Raw genomic sequence first — 19,830 nt, 5'->3', positions numbered from 1 at the left:
TGGTTTTTTGTTTTTTTTTTTTTCTTAGAGGCTTCCATTTAGCTATGGATAAAAGCTGTTCTCTAACTCAGATAAAGCAAGATAAAGTGTAGCATTCATATGAGGAGAGGCTGGGAATAAAGATGAGGGAGCCAAACTCTTCTCAAGACAAGAGGCAGCAGGCACAAACTGAAACACTTGAAAATTCTACCGGAACACAACAAAACTTTTTTAATGTGAAGTTGGTCAAACACTGAAACAGGTTGCCCAGAGAAGTTGTGGAATCTCCATTCATGAAGATAATTCAACACCTGGCCAGACAAGGTCCAGGGCAACTTGTTCTAACTGACCCTACTTGAGCAGGATGGTCGGACAAAATGATCCCAAGATGTCCCTTCCAACCTAAACAATTCTATGATTCTGTGAAATTTCTACTAACATCTATCTCTTTTTTTCTCTCATGTCTCTTCTAGGTGGTGGATTCCCAGCTGGCTTGCATGATGAATGAGAACAGCATAGATTACATATCTCGTTTTAATGACCTTGCCCAGGAACTATCAATACCTGAGCCAACCCGCAGGGAAATTCTCTTCGATGGAGGAGGTGGTGGTCCCCCAATTGGGGATCTCTCACAGTGAGTGTACGAGACCAGCAGGCTGGTATAGACTATTCAGCTAAAGTTGGAGCTTGCAGCGCTGGATCATGGCAAGGGCAGGTTGTAGAGAAGCAGCTGAGGCTCAGTTGTCCCTGTCTTGTGCACTTTTTCCTAAAAGAGAAGCATTGTCTTCAAAGGTCTGAAGAAGTACTTGCAAGTCCTGGAATGTGCAATATATGGGAACAACAAAACATGGAATGGTATTACAGGAAATGGTGTGTCCCCTGCCTCAGTGATATACAATGGCAGATTTATGGGACAGTCCTGGACTTGTACTTTGGAATGGCCTAAGCAAGAAGCTCAAGCAGGGAAGGGTATTGCCAGAAGCTCCCCTACGTGAATTATTTTTTGCGTAGTAATCAAAATGCCATGATTTGGGATCCACATTGAAGTTGTGGAGGATGAAGGGTGGGGGTGGGTATGGGAACCATTTTGCATCTTGACATGTCCTAGTTGGCACTCTTTTTATCAATCAGTCAAACTGAAGTTTCTTGCACTCTCTTCACAGTCGCTGCAACTCTATGATGCTTTGTTTTTTATAGACCATTCTGTTTCTTTGGCTATGTTTTATTGTTTGACCATTCCAGCAGGGGCATGTACCTGCTTTCTTGTTTTGTAGGGGAGCTCTGATTTACCCTACTCCCAGGCTGCATGGATCCTTGGGGAGTTTCTGCTATTTTTAAACCCCATCACGTCACAATCATCATCATCCTGACTGCACTCATATTCTCCACTTTTGAGATTCTTCATCACATTGCACAGTTCATCCCATGAGTGGGAGAGTGCTTTTTTTGCTTTCCCTGAAGAACGGTTGCTTTTTAAGTTGGGAAACACTGCAAAAGAGCTTATTGGAATCACTAGGAAAGCTTTGTCATAATTAGTCTTGGCTTTGCTGGAAACCTGTATATATTGCCACCTTTTGTCACAAAACCCAAGGATTTACCTGGGAGAGGAAATAGGAAAGAATATTGTAATGTATAGAAACAAATAATATGCTAACGCTAAAGTTGTTCAGATCTGTTTCGTGTCATGAAGAGGAGAGGTGTCAAGTCCTAGCTTAATCCCTTAGTCCTTCCTTATTTCCTCCTTGTTCTGTGAATTCCAGGTGCTCTGTAGTACCTCAGGGCATCATTATAGTCACTCCCAGGCACTAGTGGATCTGGTACGCCCTCTACTAAACCCTTATGCATTTAATGTTAGTGTTTTAATATTTGAAAGACCCAGATCCTGATACCAGCAGGTTCAAAGGAATACAAAGTTACTTTCTCTACAGCTGGTTGTCCGTTGATTCTACCTTTATAACTCAGGAGACTTTTCCTATTTCCTTTCCTACCTGTCATGAGAGAGAATACCTTTATTGTGCCCCTTTTTTAAGCACTTGTCTGCTTCTCCAGTAAGAGAATGTCCTTTGGCTATTTTAAGTAGCTCTGAACTTATCCAAGGGGCTAGTCCTATATAAACCTCAACTTTATATTATTAATAAATAAACAAAACTTCTCCATCTCTTAGGCTATTATCAGGGGTTCATTTTCCCAACTTGCACTATACTTGGTGGATGTAGTTCTACCTGCCTTTAGCTACTTTTACAAGGCATTTGACTGGGAGTTTCTCCTTGTAATTTTGCTCACGATGCACTGATTGGATTTGCTCTTTTCCCAGTCACTTTTTTACCTTGCTTTATGTAGATTATTTTTTTTTAACTGCTATATAGTTTGCCTTATGCTTTCTGTTGTTAATAGAAAATGTAACAAGTTCTCTGATGCACCTTTTGTGTGACCCAGAGCAACCTTCCTGATTTCACTCAAAAAGGAGTGAGATTTGGATGACATTCCAAGACCCCATGTATCAGGTTGCTACATTCTGCTCTTTGACATAGAAACCATGCAGACGTGTCAAAACAGCATTAGTGCAATTGGATGTTGCCAACAGGGAGGCAAACCTGTATTACTAGCAAGAAAACGATCATGACTGGAAGAATGGAGAATTTCATACCTGTGAGCTAACTTCCTATTCTGACTGCGTGTCATGTGGGATATTAAGTCCTTCTGTCATTATTTCTCTTTCATTATTCTTACAGAGCCTTGTTTTAGAATTCTCATGCAATTATCAAGAAATGATATAAACCTAGAATACAAAAAGTTGAAGGCTGTCAGAAAAATGAATGCTGAGGACTGTATCATTCTGAGCATTCACCCTTGGTATGGCGAGGACACCCCTTAATGTCAAGAGTCACTCCTTCTAAAACTTTTAAGTTTTACTTAGAGTTGAGCTGTATTTTCATTCAGTCTTTCCCAGATTGTTTCCTCTTGGTTTTGGCTTCTTACATTAGCAAGCTGATTATCCTATATGCTGTACCTCCAAAAATCCTTTGGACTTGCAGGACAAAAGTAGAGGGCTCCTACTGTGGCTGTGGATTACAGGACATGCAGGAGGAGATGTGATACATTCTAATCAAGTACTGTATAAAAAAAAAAATAAAATCTGAACACTCATTCTTAAACTTCTAAATATTGAAAGACCAGCCTGATGGTCTCCAGTGTATTTAGGTAGCTTGACAAACATTTCATCTTCTTTGCCCATGCTGGTAATGGAGTGGATGTAGTTGACTCTTAGGTTGTCTAGGAGAATAAGTGCCAGTGTTGTGGTGGAGCACTTGCTTCAAGATCTGTGGAGACTTCCTGCCATCTGGTACAGGGAGGTGTCAAGCTGCCCTTTCTCAGCCCATTCAGTTGTCATAGGGGAATAATAGAATTGCAGAATGAAGTCAGAATAGTGGCTATTTTTAATGACGCCATGTGATCAGAAAACTGTAATGTACTGAACCTTTGCGAGTAGACTTGGACCACCAAGTAATAAAGTGGAAATGACAGAGGTCAGTTCAGCACTCAGAATTTTGTGGTTAGAAATGTGTTTGTCATCAGCTTCTTAAAAGTTGTCATTATGAAACAGAATTTGATTTCAGAAATGTAATGCTTTGCAAACTGCAGTTTAGTAATAAAGCCCTTTCAGGACAAGTAAGTCTTATCAAGGAAAAAAATTAAAAATAACTTGGAGCATTGTGGTAATTTTGAATTGATGCAGAATTTGTTACCCTTAATATGTCAAAGGTCACTTAAACACACTTCTGATTCTACCAGCTCTAGATTTTAGGTGGATGTGCTTTACAGGATTGATCACCATCAGTTTGTGCCTAAGACTGCTAAGTGAAAAATTGGGGGGGGTGTCAGAGGGGTGTGTATATACACACACATACATACATGTGTGCTTATGTGTGTGTATATATTTAATCTTTGTTAAACACAAAACTTTTTCAATTTTAATTATTTCAGCTTCCCCAACAGAAGTAACAAAATCTGTATGTGTAACAATGTCAGCTTATCCTAAGCAAGTTATACAGAAATGCACACAGGATTGTTTTTGAGGTAAACATGACTTTGTTAGCTTAATAGCTTCTTGGGGCACTGTAAGGTGGTTGGAGAGGGACACTAACAACCTCCAGTTCTAGTATTAATTGCTCTAGGCTTTCCCCATGTTGGTTTAGTGACTATATACAATAAGGAAGTTCTGAGCAGTTCAGCAAGGTGAATGGCAGAAAATTCAGTATTTGTTGTCATCATAGTCTGGGTGAAAAGCAGTACTACATCCCAAGAACTAGATCCACCCGTGTGTGCATGTGCACACTAACTGGGTTTTCTGCTGGGTGTTGCATCCTCATTACCCACACAATTCGTTTTATCCTTTATCACTAAATCTACTAAGCATAGGAATACTAATTGTTTTTAATATGGCATTGTTAAGCCTTTTTTTCGACACCCCTCTTTATATTTCTAAATTGAACTAAATGGCTTGGATCAAATCTAATCTATAAAGACATCTCATTTACTGACTCCACAGATCCCAGAGTGGAAATTACGTTGCATTTTGTTTTTTACACTCAGACTTCAGATGCATTTATAAGGAAAGTACTGCACTTTTTTTTAACCTTTTCAAACCTTTGAATCTCTTAATTTCACAGCAATTTGTAAATGTTAACTAAGTGAAACCTTGGCAAGCACTACGGCAATAAGTTATCATTAATTATTGAAACATGATAACTGCTTTAGAGCTTATGGTTCTGGCAGCAAAATTTAATGCTGTTTCTTTTAATAATAGTTAAGCCATATCATCTAAGGTTTCTGGCTTGTTTGAGATGTGAATTTGTTTTATAGATTATAAATATACCTATATAGTGTATGTATAAAGCAGAATGCCTGTCCTTACTGATTATTTTTTGTACCATATTGTAAATTATATTATTTATTCTTTACCAATTTTGGAAAAAGGTGTTTTGGTTATTTAATATAATATACAAAAGCTGTTAAACTTCCTCTGTTTAAATTTCCAATTCAACTTGTAAAGCTGTTTTTATTCTTGTGCATAAATACATACTAATACTTGGTCTAACTTATGTCCGGTGTGTTACTTGCCATTCATGCCTGATCAGATTTTTCCATTTAACCTTTATTTACATAATAATGGCCCCTTTGGGGGGAAGTGGGGGGATAGCGCTAAATATTTGTCCATAAGGTTAAGCCTTCCAAGGTGAAGTTCTGGTTTCAGTGAAATCATTGACATCTCCCATTCCAGAATTTTCATTATTTTCACCATGGTGAGAGAAGTTTTTGGTTGGGGTTTTTTTGCCTTACAGCTTCCATTCCCAATAGTGTCTGCTAACTGTGAGTGTCAGAAATGGGTCAAACCAGAGGGCTGTCTGTCCTGAACGTCCTGTCTTCATCCATGGTCACCAGTAACAAGGGGAAGAAAGGAAAACAAAAACAAACAAACAGAACAAAACAAAAAAAAACCCAAAACAAAACCCAACCGAAAAAAACCAAAATCACCACACCAAGCAAAAGGTACAATAAAAAAGGTATTGTATATCTTGGGTTTTATTTTTTCCCCCCTACCTTTTTTTTCCTTAACAGCTTCAGATAAGCAGGAACTTAGACATAGAGGTTGTATTCAGGCCATCATTTTTTATATAGCCACTACCAGAAAAACTTTTTCAGCCTGAGGACAATCAGGAAGAGCAACAGGTTGCCCTGAGAGGGTTGTGTAGTGTCTGTCTTTGGAGCTTTCCAAGACAAAACTGAATAAAGCCCAGAGGAAGCTGGTCTGATCTAGCTTACCCTGCTTTGAGCAGGAGGTTAAACTCTAGGCCTGAGGTTCCTTTCAAGTTGCATTATCCTGTGTTCTATGTCATTAAGTTAACTACTTTTTGTGTACACCTTTAGGATTTTGGTCTTTGCAATATACAATGGCAGCTTTAGTTTAATTTTGCATTGAGAAGGTGCAAGAGTGTTCTTAAACCAGATGATAAGAAGCAAAGAACATTTTAAAAAGCTCAACAAAACCCTCATTAGTAATACTCTTTGATGCCTCCTTTCCATCCAAAAAGTGAGGACTGAGCCCTAGCATCTGTGTACCAAGAAAACTGGGCTATATGACTGAGTTTGAGCTCTTTCTGTGCAGCTTCTCACCTCCACCATGCTGTGACAAAGGCTCACAGCTATGAGACCTTCAGCTCTTTGCCACCTTATGCCAAAGCTGGTACTGAATCCTGCCACTTTCTTTTCTCACAGATTATCCAATTTTGCCCTTAATGACCAAAACTTAACACTGTAAAAACAGAAAGAATGAATTGGAAGAACGATTAGCAAAGCAAGAAATGAAACAAAGCAAGATGTTGCAGTTAGAGTATGTATTTTTGGTGTGTTGTTTTCTTTGTGTGGTTTGGGGTTTTTAAAGTCCTTCAAGACAAAAGCAGCAATATGGCTGCCTCTCAATTTGCTTCTTGGCATGTGGAAAGCAGTGGAGTCCTTGAATAAAACCTTCAGCTGAAACCGTTAACTTGTAATGTTACTATCAATGAAAAATGTTTGGTTAAAAAGGCTGTGCAAACGCTGGCTCTTCGAGTATAGCTGTACCAGGTCCTGCCAGCCCAGACTCTCCTGGAAAACCGATGGCTTTCACGTGGCAGCTGCCCAACGCTGCTTCAGCTGCAGAGCTGTGGTCAATGCATGCACACCACTCCCTGAGACAGGGAAAGAGGTGAACTACAGCGGGTGGATTGTTTATGGTCCGACCACACGCTAGGGTCGATAACCATGTAGGCACGTTGCCTCCCCACCTGCTGCGCTTCGTGAGGCCGAGGCGCAACCCGCTCCTCCCTGACGAAGCTGGGTGAAGCTTCAGCAGTTCCCGACAGACAGGGCGCTGAAGTCGTCAGGTCATACAGTCGACTCCGTGGTTATTTCTTACAGCGGCCTTCCTCCTAATTTTTGCTTTACACCGGCCTTTTCGGGTGAAACGCCCATGCGAGGTCCCCAGGGCCCTGGCTGCGCGGCCGGAGCGCGGCCCGGGGCCGAGCCCTCTCGGGGCTGTCGCAGCCGTTTGCCGCAGGGCGCCGCCCCTCCCTGGGCAAAAACTGGCCTTTGTCGCCCGAGAGGCCCGGCCGGCTGGGCGCTCGTCCGCGGGGAAGGCACTACGCGCTCCGGAGCGGGCGGCTGACAGCCGGTGGTTGCTGGGCCGCGGCCCCTCAGCGGGAAGGCGACCGGGCCCGCCGCTGACGCCGCACTGCTCTGCCGGACGCTTGCCGTTAGGGTACCACTACCCTACCTGGCCCTTTAAATGCCCTCCCGCCGCTCGGCTCGCTCCTCCTCTCAGCCAATGGCTCTGCAGTCCGCTCTGACGGGCGCGCGGCCTTACCAATGGGAGGCGGCCAGGATGAACGACGACGCGGGCTCCGTTCGAGCTTCCCTCCCTCTGCGAGGCTCGCCGGGCAGGCGGGATTTCGAGAGGGCGGGCTGCGTTCGATAGGCTGCTCGACGCGACGGGCAGGTGGGTCGACCAAGGGTAGGGCAGGGCGGGCCCGCCGGCGCTACCTGCTGTCCAGGCAGCTGAGGCGGAGCGCCGCGCGCGGGGCTGTGGAGTCGATCCTACCGTCCGCCACCATGTTTCAGGGCCCCGAGGCCGACTCGTCCAAGCCCAGCTCCAGGTGGCGCAGCGGGGGCGGGTGTGGCGGTGCGGGGGTGAAGGGGGAAACGGGAAACGCCGTGCGGCGGCGCGGAGCTTTGTCCGGGGCTTTGTTCGCGGCGCGGGCTCCGGCTGAGGCGCGGCGCCGAGGGCGGGTGCCCGGGCTGAGGGCCGGGAGGCAGAGGGAGCGTGGGGGGCGCTCCGGCTGAGGCGCGGCGCTGAGGGGAGGGAGGTGGGGGGGGGCTCCGGCTGAGGGGAGTGGGTCCGTACGGAGGGGCCTCTTCGGCCGCGGTGGGCGGGAGCGCCGCCGCCCACCCCTCCGGTAGCCGCTGGGGCGGGAGCCAGCAGGGCGGCGGCGCTCGGCGCCTGCTCGGTGACCTTGCTGTGCCTCAGTTTACCTCTCCCGCGCCCCGGGGGTTGGGGCGGGGGTGACGCCGCCGCGGGAGCGGGCGCTGCGCTCCCGGCGGTGCCTGCCGCCTTGGGCTCGGGACCGGGCAGGGCCGGCCCCTGGGAGGGGGGGAGTGAGCGCCTGCGGGGGTTACCGAGCTGGATGCTGAGGGGATTCCCGTGCGGGAAGAAAGGCCTGGCGCTGTGGCGTCCCTTTTCCCCCGGGTTCGTACCCCCTCAAGGAGGGGGGTGGGCCTGGTTACGCTCTGTGGAGCTTCGAGGGGGTCCAGCGCAAACGCCCGCATAAGCAGGTTTTAGCTTGTTCTTGCGTTACGAAGCTGAACTCTATTGTTGTACTTGGACGAGGGCGTATATCCTAGTAACTTGGAGCTGGAGTGGTCAATCCATCTGCCAGGCAGTCATGTGCTCGGAGGGAAGGAAGGCTTTCGAAATTGTGTGAGGGTGCTTTAAGTTTGCCTTTTTTTCCAGTTGCTCTAAGCTATGACCTGGTTTTAAAAGACTCCTGAGGATCCACTGCCCTTAGTATAGTCTCCAGGCAGCTTCTGTTCTCATGGTAATTTTAAAACCACATTTAACTCATAAATTGGGTTTCTGGCTAGAACCTGGAATGCAGACCATCATAACTTTTTAGTTAAGAGCAAGGAAAGGTGGTCTTGTTCCAGCTTGTTCTCTGGCATTGTGGCAGAGTGTTTTCATCGTGCCTGAGGACAAATTGTGGCAATACACAACTATATAAACAGACCTGGCACAGCATATGTGCATGCTGCAGTACTGCAATACGTTACGTTATTGGATTTTTATAGAGTGGTCTCTGAGATGGTGACTATTGACATATGGCCTGTGCCGTCAAAAGCAAAAAGTACGTGGTTTGAGGACACTTTTTCCAGAGCTTATTCTATTCTTTCCCTAAACAAAACTTTATTTGATGATAATTCAAATCCTTTTGCAGTTCTTGATGTGTAGAAGTTTCTCTAATTAAAACTGAGCCTAATTCAAAATCCCTGCAGCAACCACCAACAGCTGTGGAAGTGGGGAAAAAATAACTCTTCCTAATGTGAAAATCTTTGTGAGGAAATTATAAACAAATGCTTTGCACTTTGAGAACTTCATAATACAGGGGTATTACTGTTAGAAATACATGATGCTAAAAATATTTTAAATGAAAGCTTCCACTTAAATAGTTGCACAGTGAGATGTATCTCTAGTGATCCAGTTAATGTGTACAGTGATATAGTAAACAGCTAGTTTGCTGAATCAAATTAACTGCCTAGTTTTATTAAACTTTAATAATGACACTTTGTATTTTTAAGGAAGTTTTGGTTTTCCAAAATAAAACAAGGAATTGCATGTCTAAGAGTTGCTGTTGCTCTGAAAGCAAAGCAGGACAGAATTCTACCATTCTACTGTTGTGCACACTATAAAGGTGCATTGGTTTTATGTATCCTCAATTTGTCTAGTATATGAGCAGTTTAGCAGCTACTGTATAGAGCTGAAAATGGTAAAGGTAGCCATCTTGGAAATGTAATACACATTTTTCTCCTCCTCCCCATCAGTGTTATTGCAGAATATTGCTTTCAGATCCAGAGCATAACTGACTTAACAAAGCTTGTTGTTTGTTTATGAGTGACCTGTTTAATGAGCCATGAGTTTGTATTGATCCAACAGCAGGAGTGCCCCCAGTAACTTTCTGGTCTTTGCTTTAGAGCTTGGTATAGTAAACCTTAACACCTGCTTTCTGGCTGGCTTTCTGCTAGTTGCATTATGTATAATGAAACTCTCCTATTTTACCTGCTTTATTAGAACTGTCTGAAAACTGGTAGGACTTCAGTGTTTAACTTTCAGACAGATGTAAAAAAAATATATATATAGTCAGTGTAATGGGTAAGTCTTGGCACCTCTTCCATAGGTCGGCTGAAAGGTTTAATGAGGAAAGGGCATTCAAATTTAAGTGTTTTAGAATGTAGGGAAAAAAGACCACAATAACTAATTAAAATTCTTCAAGCCTGCCAGAAGAGAACAAAGCAATTAGTAGAGGCTTTAAACTTACAGGGTAGGGTTCTTAATTCAGCTATTCTAGATGAATTGACAGACTTCTAGTCTACTGGAGGGGAGAGGGAAGAGGAGGAGGGGCAGATTTAGATTGCATAGAAAACAAAGGGGACTTTTTTCATTACTGTTTAAAAGAATAAAACAACACCTACCCCCCTGCAAAGGAAGAAAGAATAACTTCTCTGGCTACAAGACAGAAAAATATCTCTATGTAAACTGGCATAATACCAATATAAACTAAAATTACTATAAAGTGTATGTTGCATTTCCTTGTACTCTGTTGAAGCAGAACACACTGGCTTATCAAGTTCAGCATGCTGTTTTCCTTTGGTAGGATTCACAGGGTAGATCTTATTTTCTTATTTGGTTTGGGAGACCTGCACGTCTCACTCTGATCTAGAACTGAGTGATGTGGGAGTACAAGGAGGTCAGCAGTGCTCTAGAGGCTACACAGCAAGAAAATAGCTCTGTATTCTTCCCAGTTTTTGGCTGAAGTGAAGGAGTGCAAAACCCTGTCCTCTTTGCTATTGTAAACTGAAAGATTTTGTTGCTGTACTTCAAGATTATTTTTGGTAATTCCTGTGAATAACATAGTTATCTGACTTTGCATTAGTTAGAATTTTATGGACCTGGTGTCACAGCCACTTGAATGTTTATGGAATATTTGGAAAGTTCCTAGCAATTAGAAGTTTCCGAAATTGAGGAGGCAAATCCACTTCGTGTCTGTAGAGTCAAGACATTCTTTTGAGTGATGCTGGCAGAAAAGGTCACCTATTATGCTGATTTCAAAGTGCTTCGTAAGCACCTCAAGTGATACCTCTGACTTATTCATTGCAACAATAGGGTTTTCTTAGTATGTATACTGAGCTGAAAATGGGAGGACCATGTACCATCAATCAGTGCTGGATTTCTTTTGATGCTTAATTAGGTTTGTTAACTGAATAACGAATACCTTTAATCTTAAAATGGGGTTCCTCTAGAATTTTCTTCTGCAATGGATCTTAAATCCAGTTGCAGGAATGAGAAGTAATTTGATTCTTGTGACTGGTTGTTTTTCTTAAACAAAAAAGATTTGAATGTAGTTATTTTGTTATTCCCACCTACGCTTGTAGGCATGTGTTAAGAAAACAGCATGGTAAATGGAGTGAATCTATAGTGTAAGAAACTCCTATCTGTATAAATGATGTTTCTCTTCCTTTCAATCTCTTTGACAGTATACTTAGATTAGTATGCTTAGAACTCAAGAAAGACTAGATGCATTAAAAAAATAGCTGAAAAGAATGGGTAAAGTCAGAAATCTTTTAAATTATATGAGGGATATTAGCAGACCTACTTTTTTAACAGGAGCCCCTTCCCAAACTCTAATTGTTTTTTTTTACTGTTCCCTTCTCTTTTCCTTCCATCTCCCAAGTTTAAATGCTTAAACTGCCTCATTGTTTCTAGACCATTGTGAATGATCAAAATACATAATTTGCCTATATGATGCCTGGTTTAATAGCAGTTTTGGATCTTCTAACATACACGGAAAGCCGATAGCATAGTTGGATCTGTAGTCTGTTGGACACTAAATTGTAAATAAAACTTCTGCTTAGATATTATCTTACCTGTGCAGTGGACAATACAGTTGTCCTGTCTACTGAAATTCTAGTTATTCCCTTAAGCTAAAGGGGTTCATTAAATCCACTGTCATACTAAGGATTAAAATATTGAAACTGGCCAGTAAAGACAGTCTCTCTGAGGCCGATTCTGTCTATATAAACTACTCCCAGACTAAAAGAAGAACTTTTTTCTCCTTCTTCCCAAAGAGAATAGAACTGCTTTCTGCATCCTGAGATCTGAAATGCTGACAAAGCTCATTTTCTGACAGGGCAGCCAAATATCTCTGCTTTTGTGAAATTAAATCTTAGAGTTAAATTGGACCAGATCTTGGCTTGGAGAGGAACCTTTATTTATGCCTGGCAGATACCTAACCTGAAAAGGCTTGCTTCTGTCACAGATCTACGGGGGTGGAGGGTAGTGTTTTATTAATTCACTGATGTTTGAATTCTGTTCAGGTAGAATGGAATAAAGATCTTGCAATTTATAACTGTTCTCTAAGTTTAGTTTAGGTCCCAGATCAAGTATTCAGGTTAGAAGAGGTATAATTCAACTACTACTTTTGCTCAGCTGCTAAGACTGTGGGTAATTGGTCAAGTAGACATAACTGTAAAGATTATTTTTGATACCTAGGTATTCATTGCTTTCCCATGCTTTTCCTGTTAATTTTCCAATTAATTCCACTGATTCTACTCCCAGGTAGTAGTGCAGTTCCTTTTCAGGGCAGGACCTGAAGTCTGTTGAACGAGGCATAGGTATTAACTGTGGACTCAAGCATGACTTTTGGTAGGTTTTCAAGAAGTCAGTCCATTTCTATTGTAACCTCCAATTTTTATGAGGATCCGTCTGATATACCTCTGGTGCAGAGCTTTGGTTGTAATGGATTTGCATCTTGACCACTACAAATTTGGCTTTTTAGCATTCCACCTTTCCATTCTAAACTCTACAGCAGCTAATATGATAACTGGTGGTTGAAACTAGCAAATTTTTTAGTAGTTATGAAATGTCTGCCTTTATTAAAAGTCGATGAGTTTGAATTGTATCACAGATGCGAAGTTGGTATGTGCAGTTTAGCAGAAAGTCTGATTCTGTACTGTTTCTTTTTAAAATACTAACCAGAGTCATAGGTCTTCTCTTAATCTCCTGTTGCTTCTGGAACACCGCAGATAGCATAGCCATTTGTTCTGGTGGCACTTTTATGACTATTCCAAGTAATTGTAGATAACATAATGATCAAGTTGACTGAATAGGAGGCTGGCAATATTTGTGCTGAACTTGAGAATATTTTATTAGAACAGCTCTTGAAAAATAGATACTTCATGAACGTAGCAGAATTACCTGAAGTAAGTTCAAATCAAAATAGTTATTCATAACATACAAGGGAGAATGGGGAGGGGACATCAAATATATTGAATGCTGTAAATTTCAAACAAACTTTTTTGTCTCTTCTCTCATTCTGCAATGTAGGGTATTGAAGCCCCCAGGAGGAGGTTCTAGTAATCTCTTTGGGAGTACAGAAGAAGTTTCTTCTTCAAGCAGGCCACACCGGATGGCATCCAATATCTTTGGAGCATCAGAAGAACCTCAAAACATTCCAAAAAGAACAAACCCTCCAGGTAAGAGCAGCCACCTCCTTCAACACGATTGGGTTCTGAATTGCAGCACAGAACTGGTTTCGTATTCCGGAAGTGGAACACTGTGATCTGTCTGTGTTTTTATGTTGCATTTTTACAAACTGAGTGGCCTTGAACAATAAATCTACTCAGACTTCTGAATATATGAATATTTCAGTGATCTACATGTTCACATACTTTTTTAGCACATCATCCAGGTCTAATTCTTTCCTAGTTGAGGTCTAGGAAATGATGAAAGGAAACTGCTTCTATTCTAGAGCTGTGTCATCAGTTAGCTGCAGTGAGTTCAGCTGTGAATCTGAGACACTCTAGTGAATTCTTGTAACAAAGGATTTCAACTAGTATCTTTAGGCAAGCAAAAGTAAGTCTCTAGGCAGTAGAGTTCTAGAAGTCTTTGAATTCTTTTTTTTTTTTTTTATTTTTTTTTTAATATAGTGTGGTAAAACTAAGTCATCTAGAAAAAAATAATATCTAACAACTGCCTTGCAGGGGGAAAAGAAAGTGGTATTTTTGAGGATTCTAGTTCTGCTCAGCCTCGTCCACGCATGAATCCACCTGGTGGGAAGACAAGTGATATCTTTGGGTCTCCTGTATCTACCAGTGTTGTACGAGCACACCCAAATAAGCCTAAGGTATTTGTACTTCTTTCGCTGTCAAACCAGGAAGCTAGCAGCTCAGTGAGTCATCTTACAGTCTTGTCACAATGTAATGCCTGTATTCTCTTTAAGATGACAGACCTGAATTATGCATAGGGTAACTTAAAGTTAGACAGTTATTCCCAAAGTTTCTTTTTATTAGCTTGTTATTTTTGGTATATCAGATGTCAGCATGCTCTGTGGTTTGCAGTAAAACTATTAATTGGACTGTGGATGTGTGTTCAAAAAAAAAAAAAAATAGAAAAGAGGAAAAAAAATGCTTCTGAAGCCTTTGGTCTTCCTTGTAAGTGAGGTACAGCTGGAGTTCTTTGCACACAGCCACACAGCATTTAAGCTAGATAGGAAGAAGATATTTCTCTTTATTCTGCAGTTTAGCAGAGGTGATCTTGATGCCAACTCTGGAAAGTCAGTGAACACCAGTGAACTACAGTCATAAATCTTCATGTGGCCTGGTTGTGCCCTTCACCTCTCTTAAATATGTGTATCTATGTTCAACATGAAAGCAGTTTAGCAGGAGATTAAGCTTAAGTGATCAACAGTGAAAAAGTGTCAGGTCCAGCATGTACTTGATTTTGTGATGTCAGACAAAAGTGTGTCTTGCTGTATCAGTTGTTACTTTTTGATCTTAAAGCTGAGGTGTGTGGTAGCTGGAGAGGCTTGTAGTTATGACCAAATCTGGTTTTGGAAAAAAGGAGAATACATTGTCAATTACTTTATTTCTGTATTTAAATACCCTATATTTGGATTTACAGCCTGCTGCCTTACTCTAAGTTGATACTATTAAGTGAGTAGCTACTAGGTTGGCAATGTTTTTAACATGTCAGATGGCATGGAAACTTAACATCCCGTGAAACACAGCTCGCTGTCTTTGTGCTGAAAAAGCAGTAGCAGTCTCATTTTTCCTGGAACCTTAGGAAGAAAAGATTAGTCCAATTTAACTTTTTTTTTCCTCCTCCTTTTTCCCTTTTAAATTTGAAGGTGCTGGTAGTGTGCTTTTGCCTAACTTTTTATGCAGACTCTGGAGTATATTTTGGGGAATTTGGGTCATAAGATAGGAGAAGAAAAAAAAAAAAGAATGGGAGCTAGGTTTTGTCAGGAGTAGTGCTGTTGGTGTAGGAAAGGGCTTTGTTTTGTTCCTCTGTACCCCTTTATCAGGCTGGTCTCTGATTCTTTTTAGTTGTGGTTTTGTTGTTTTTTTTTTTTTAAATGTAACATTAATTCCTGTGAATTCCTGACTAAATAGAGGACAATGCTTTGGAAATTCCCATGTCTTTAATTAGAGCATTGGAATTGTGGGAAATCCTGGGCTGGAAAGGAGATGGCATATTTGCAAAAATTACGGCAAGTTGAATTTAATGGGTGGGAAAACATGCAAGCTTTTCTGAAGTATTTCATGTGTTTCCGACAATCAATTGAGGTTGTTGGGAAAATGGTTTTAAAAGGTTTTGTAATTACCTGACTGTTTGGGTCACTACAGATACTCACTGAAAATGGTAATTGCTGGATATAAATAGAGTGCTGAAGGGCTGCTTGTGTTCTAGTTGTGAATACCAACTTATCCTGGGTGGTAGTGGGTGCTTGACAAGAACAGTAATTCTAGACCTTTGGACTGAACTGTTTATTATAGACAAAGTTTTAAGCCTCTGATGAGCTAATGTAGCATCTTCATCTGTGTTTCAATGAATTGTCCAAGATGTACACCTTGACGTAACATAGGAGTTATCTCTGCCACTGCTTTTGGGATTATGTAGGGGTGGAGGGGCTGAAGGGCTGCACACAGTGTCTGCAGCTGTTGGCTTTTACCATGATAAATGTATAAACTTAGATCAGAAACAAAGCAAAACTTTCTGACGGATTTTGTGACAGAGTTATTGTTTGAGAACGATAATACACTGAGATAGTTTTTGGTTTCTTTGCAGGATCACATTGTCTTGAAAGAAGATGAAACACCAAAGAAGCTAGAAGGTCAGCAAGAGAAATTCCTTTCTCTGTTCTCTTTGAGAAGATAAGCTCTGAGAAGTAGTTTCTTATGCTTCCTCTTCGAAACATAAGACTAAGGCTGGTGTTTAAGATAATATAACTGAGAAGTTTTCCTTCTGTTAGTCAGAAATTTAATTACTTGTCTCAGGGAAATGGTCCTCTTCCTCTTATTGAGGAGAACACCACAGGTGTAAGTCTTGATACTACGTGTGTGTGCGTGTACTCTGCTGATACCATCTGTGTATATATGGATATATATGGAATCCGTTTATGTAGAAAAATATCCTATCAGATTGCTTCTTCCTCCCTTGCCATCTCCTTCAAGTGTGTAATCTTGACCTCCTGTAGTTGTAAATAACAAATAGCTGAGTGACAAAATGTATCATTGCTCAGCTAGTTACTGTTGAAGAATGATGGGAACGCTGCTTTCAAGCTCAGTATGAAAGGATTCATTGGTATGTTGCATCTCTTAATTGCCTGGAACTGCCAAAGTAATTCTGAAGGTACATTGCTTAGCCTACATATCCTTGTTAGAAAGATTGCTGAAGGAAGAGAGGAATTGTTGTGAAAAGGGTAAGTCTTCCTCAGCGCCTGTTTCCTTCAGGAAAAATGAACAGATAAAGAGAAACCTTAGTGTGCTATGGATGAGAGACATTGGAAATAATGCAGCCTACAGAAGATGAGGCACTTTGTGCAGTACAGAATAGCAAGCTGATCTAAGCCATTTTCTTTTTATTCAGCTACAGAAAATACCAAACCACAGCTGGAAGATGGAGGCGAGAAAAAAGATCTGGGCAAAGAAGAGCGATGCAAGGAGCCAGAACCCAAGATAGACAATCACGAGCCCCGATTAGGGCCAAGACCACGGTCACACAACAAAGTTCTCAATCCGCCAGGGGGGAAATCCAGTATTGCGTTCTATTAGGGTCAACTGTTCACTTTCACTAACGGAGTCTGCACAGAAACTCTTGTCTGTGGTTGCAAGGTCAGTTTATAGACTATTGTTTGTGGATAGATTCTTAGGCAGATGGATGACGGGTTATGCTAAAGTGTGTAGGAAGGATAACCTGATGATTTGGGGAGGGAGGGCTGGGGAGGGAAAGGGTGCCTTGTGGAAGATATGAGTATTGGCCTGCCTGGGTAGGTGGCAGAGGGGGACATTAGTGTAACTTTGTGAAAGATCAGTGCTACTTTGTGGTAAGTTTGTTGGACTGTTAGGTTCTTAGCTAGCTAGTGGCTCAGGACACTTGTGGAGTCAGGCTTATCCATACAGTCAACGTGTAAAACGTTGTGAATGGGTAGGGACCTGGAGGTCACATCTGAAAGATTCTGAAGCACAGCAGGTAGGCTGTGCTTTCCTCTAGGCAATAGAATGCAGCTTCACAGTGTGAGTTGACTTGCAGTCACTTTAAAATGTAAGTACATTCCACTGGAACAAGTAGTGCTACCGTGGTTTTGAGTGTCTTCAGTCTTTGGTTCTCTTTCTCCTTTCTTGCTTTGCAGCACATGATTGCTGATGCAAGGACAAAACATGCTGAAAGTTTCTTTTATACTCGTAAACCATCATATGTTAATAAATATCATGGGCTTCCCCTCCCCAGAGTATTCAGGCCTTTCTGATGCCTTCAGTAATCTGCTGATTACTATGACTAGCTCTTGACAAGTGATAATATCAATCCAACATACTGTTTCATGTAGGTGCTTCTAGAAGACTTTTATTTAAGTATCCTGGTTGAGTGCTTGCACATTTTCTAGTAAAGATGTGGGTGCAAACAATAGCTTTATGGTACTCTTTGAACACAAGCAACTTAAAGTGTACAATTACCATGGAGAACATTCTGAGGTGTCCAGCCAGCTAGCTTTGACCCAACCTGTATAGAAATGCCTTAGCTTCTCCAAAGGTTTTTACTTTGTACCCTGCGGAAACCAGGACTGTTCTGCTGTCTTCACCACAGTGCATTTTTTGTTTGTCTGTGCTGACTCTGTTAGTGAATTCTCTTGTCTTTGGTCAGCCTTATGTTTGCCTTTGACTGCCTCGGATTTTTGTTGGTAAGGTTGGGAGAACTACATGGATTCTCCCAAAACCACAGTTGTAGTTGTTTTGAGACATGCTGTAGACTATCCTAGTTGGAGAAACAAAGACTTTAGCAATACAAACCTTTTGGTTGTGCTGGCTATCTTAAATCATGTTTGGAAGACGTGCATGTTTTGCACAAACATTTGTTGGGGAGAGTAGCTCCCATCATTTGTTCTCTGAATGGACTTTCTGATCACATCCAGAGCTTTGATATATGAATGTTAACATTAGGTGCTTACTGTTCAGTGTATTTAATAGTGACTTTTTAAATTTGACATACCGAAACAGGAGTTGTTCAGGTACACCAAAGAACAAGTGGCCTTATCTGCATTTATCTGCTGCTGTTCTAGCCCAGGTTCCCGGGGAACTGCTACTGTTCAGAGGGGACTATCTCTGGGCCAGGTGCTAAAACACTCTGTGATTATAGGTCTTACTAGACTGCTCAGTTCAGTTGAGGTCAGAAGTGGGATGACTGCATGAAGACTTAGTTGCCTTTTCAAATAGTGAAAGTGAAATACATGGGGCAGTGCTAAGGGTAGAGATAGCCATGGAAAGTAGGGATTTCAATGCCTTTGTACCTTTTCAGGTAGGTTTGGAGCTTCCTGTTATTTGGCCCCGAGGGAAACAAGACAGTGATTCTAACTGTAACCCTGGAATAGATTTATGTAAATTCCAAACATCTTTTCCTAGCAGCTATTCTTGAGTCTGTGCTGTCTAGCCTCTGGCTGAGTCTCAGACACATCTATCTGTTTCAATTCCTTGTTCCAGTACTTGACAGGGTTTTAAAAGGCTACCATGTGGAAAAGTCAACCAGAGGCTGCTTTCTGCATTGAAGGGTCTGGTGTAATTGATGCTGTCTGTAATACTGAGCTTAGACTTGGCATCTTTCAGTACCTGATGTGCATTGGCTACAGTGCCTGTCTTTTAAACAGCAACTTCCAACTAGGCCTTAAATTAGTTAAACTATGTTAATTTTCTTGCATTTCTTTATTTGGAATCTAAACCATGTTTTCAACTCATCAAGTAAGATTGGTAAGAGCATTTCTCCGGGACAGAAGGGGATTGGAAATCAAATGATAAATCATGCAATTGTCAATAAACCTCTGTATTTTGTTACTTCATTGTGTGCTGTAGATCTCTGCTTTTATAAATTAATCGGTAATTTAGTTCAACGTAGATACACTGGCAAATTTTGTTATCTGAAATGGGAAAAATTGCACAAGTCTTTTCAGGCCTTCTGTACTGGGGAGTATGCTTTGGAGATGTGACATCCTGCTCAAGGTTGCTCATGAGACCTCTTATCCCTGGGGAGTGTGAAGGCATGGTAGCAAGGGTGGGCTGTTCAGCTCACTGCCTTTTTGTGGGCATGGCATTCTGTACAACGCAGGGATGCTGTTACGCTCCAGCAATACTGTAAATATACTTAAATATTCAAATATTTTAAGTCTATTTGTAGAGTAGTGTAGTAATTCCCCTTGAGCAGGGGATGCTCTTGATGTGGAGGAGTCATACCCCCACTTCTACACTTTGGGTGAGTGCATAAAACTCTCCTCATGTGTCAAACTGTCCTGGCTGACAGCGTGGAGGTGACGACAACGTGGAGGTGACTACAGCTACAGAAGTTCCAGTTCTGGGTGAGCTGGACATGGTGGCCTCTCAGCCAGGGTGTTCTAAATCTGCTGCATTCATCCCTTACTTTACAGATTGTGATGCCCTACAGAACATCTCAGCCAGCACTTGTTTCTACAGTGACTTCTGTATTTTGCACTGAGAGTTTTGCCA

General features: G+C 41.8%; 2 protein-coding genes across 6 annotated transcripts in view; both read left to right on the top strand.

The window, feature by feature from the left end:
* CRAMP1 (cramped chromatin regulator homolog 1) overlaps positions 1-5,081 on the top strand; it is a 51,736-nt gene extending 46,655 nt beyond the window's left edge. For all 4 annotated transcript variants that reach the window (XM_069809534.1, XM_069809533.1, XM_069809532.1 and 1 more), the window contains exon 21: positions 453-5,081. In XM_069809534.1, coding sequence (XP_069665635.1) covers positions 453-617 — 165 coding nt within the window. In that variant the 3' untranslated portion in view covers positions 618-5,081. The remainder of the gene's footprint in view (positions 1-452) is intronic.
* A 2,441-nt stretch (positions 5,082-7,522) lies between these two features.
* Positions 7,523-19,169, top strand: JPT2 (Jupiter microtubule associated homolog 2). 2 transcript variants are annotated; one of them, XM_069809527.1, is made up of 5 exons: positions 7,523-7,670; positions 13,169-13,317; positions 13,825-13,967; positions 15,911-15,956; positions 16,712-19,169. In XM_069809527.1, the coding sequence occupies exons 1-5, from the start codon at positions 7,627-7,629 to the stop codon at positions 16,894-16,896; spliced, it is 567 nt and encodes a 188-aa protein (XP_069665628.1). In that variant the 5' UTR covers positions 7,523-7,626; the 3' UTR covers positions 16,897-19,169. The 2 variants fall into 2 exon arrangements, with proteins under 2 accessions (XP_069665628.1, XP_069665629.1); XM_069809528.1 differs by lacking the exon at positions 7,523-7,670 and adding an exon at positions 8,442-8,491.
* Positions 19,170-19,830: the final 661 nt, after the last annotated feature.

The sequence above is a fragment of the Haliaeetus albicilla genome, chromosome 22, assembly GCF_947461875.1.
Source record: "Haliaeetus albicilla chromosome 22, bHalAlb1.1, whole genome shotgun sequence".
Lineage (NCBI taxonomy): Eukaryota > Metazoa > Chordata > Aves > Accipitriformes > Accipitridae > Haliaeetus > Haliaeetus albicilla.
This window is presented reverse-complemented; position numbering and strand designations above follow the sequence as displayed.

Bases quoted from the DNA above. Each gene is read 5' to 3' on its own strand.
- JPT2 (XM_069809527.1), top strand. From the start codon at position 7,627: ATGTTTCAGGGCCCCGAGGCCGACTCGTCCAAGCCCAGCTCCAG. The intron at 13,318-13,824 runs GTAAGAGCAGCC...ACTGCCTTGCAG, and splicing joins AAAAAGAACAAACCCTCCAG to GGGGAAAAGAAAGTGGTATT. The intron at 15,957-16,711 runs GTCAGCAAGAGA...CTTTTTATTCAG, and splicing joins AACACCAAAGAAGCTAGAAG to CTACAGAAAATACCAAACCA.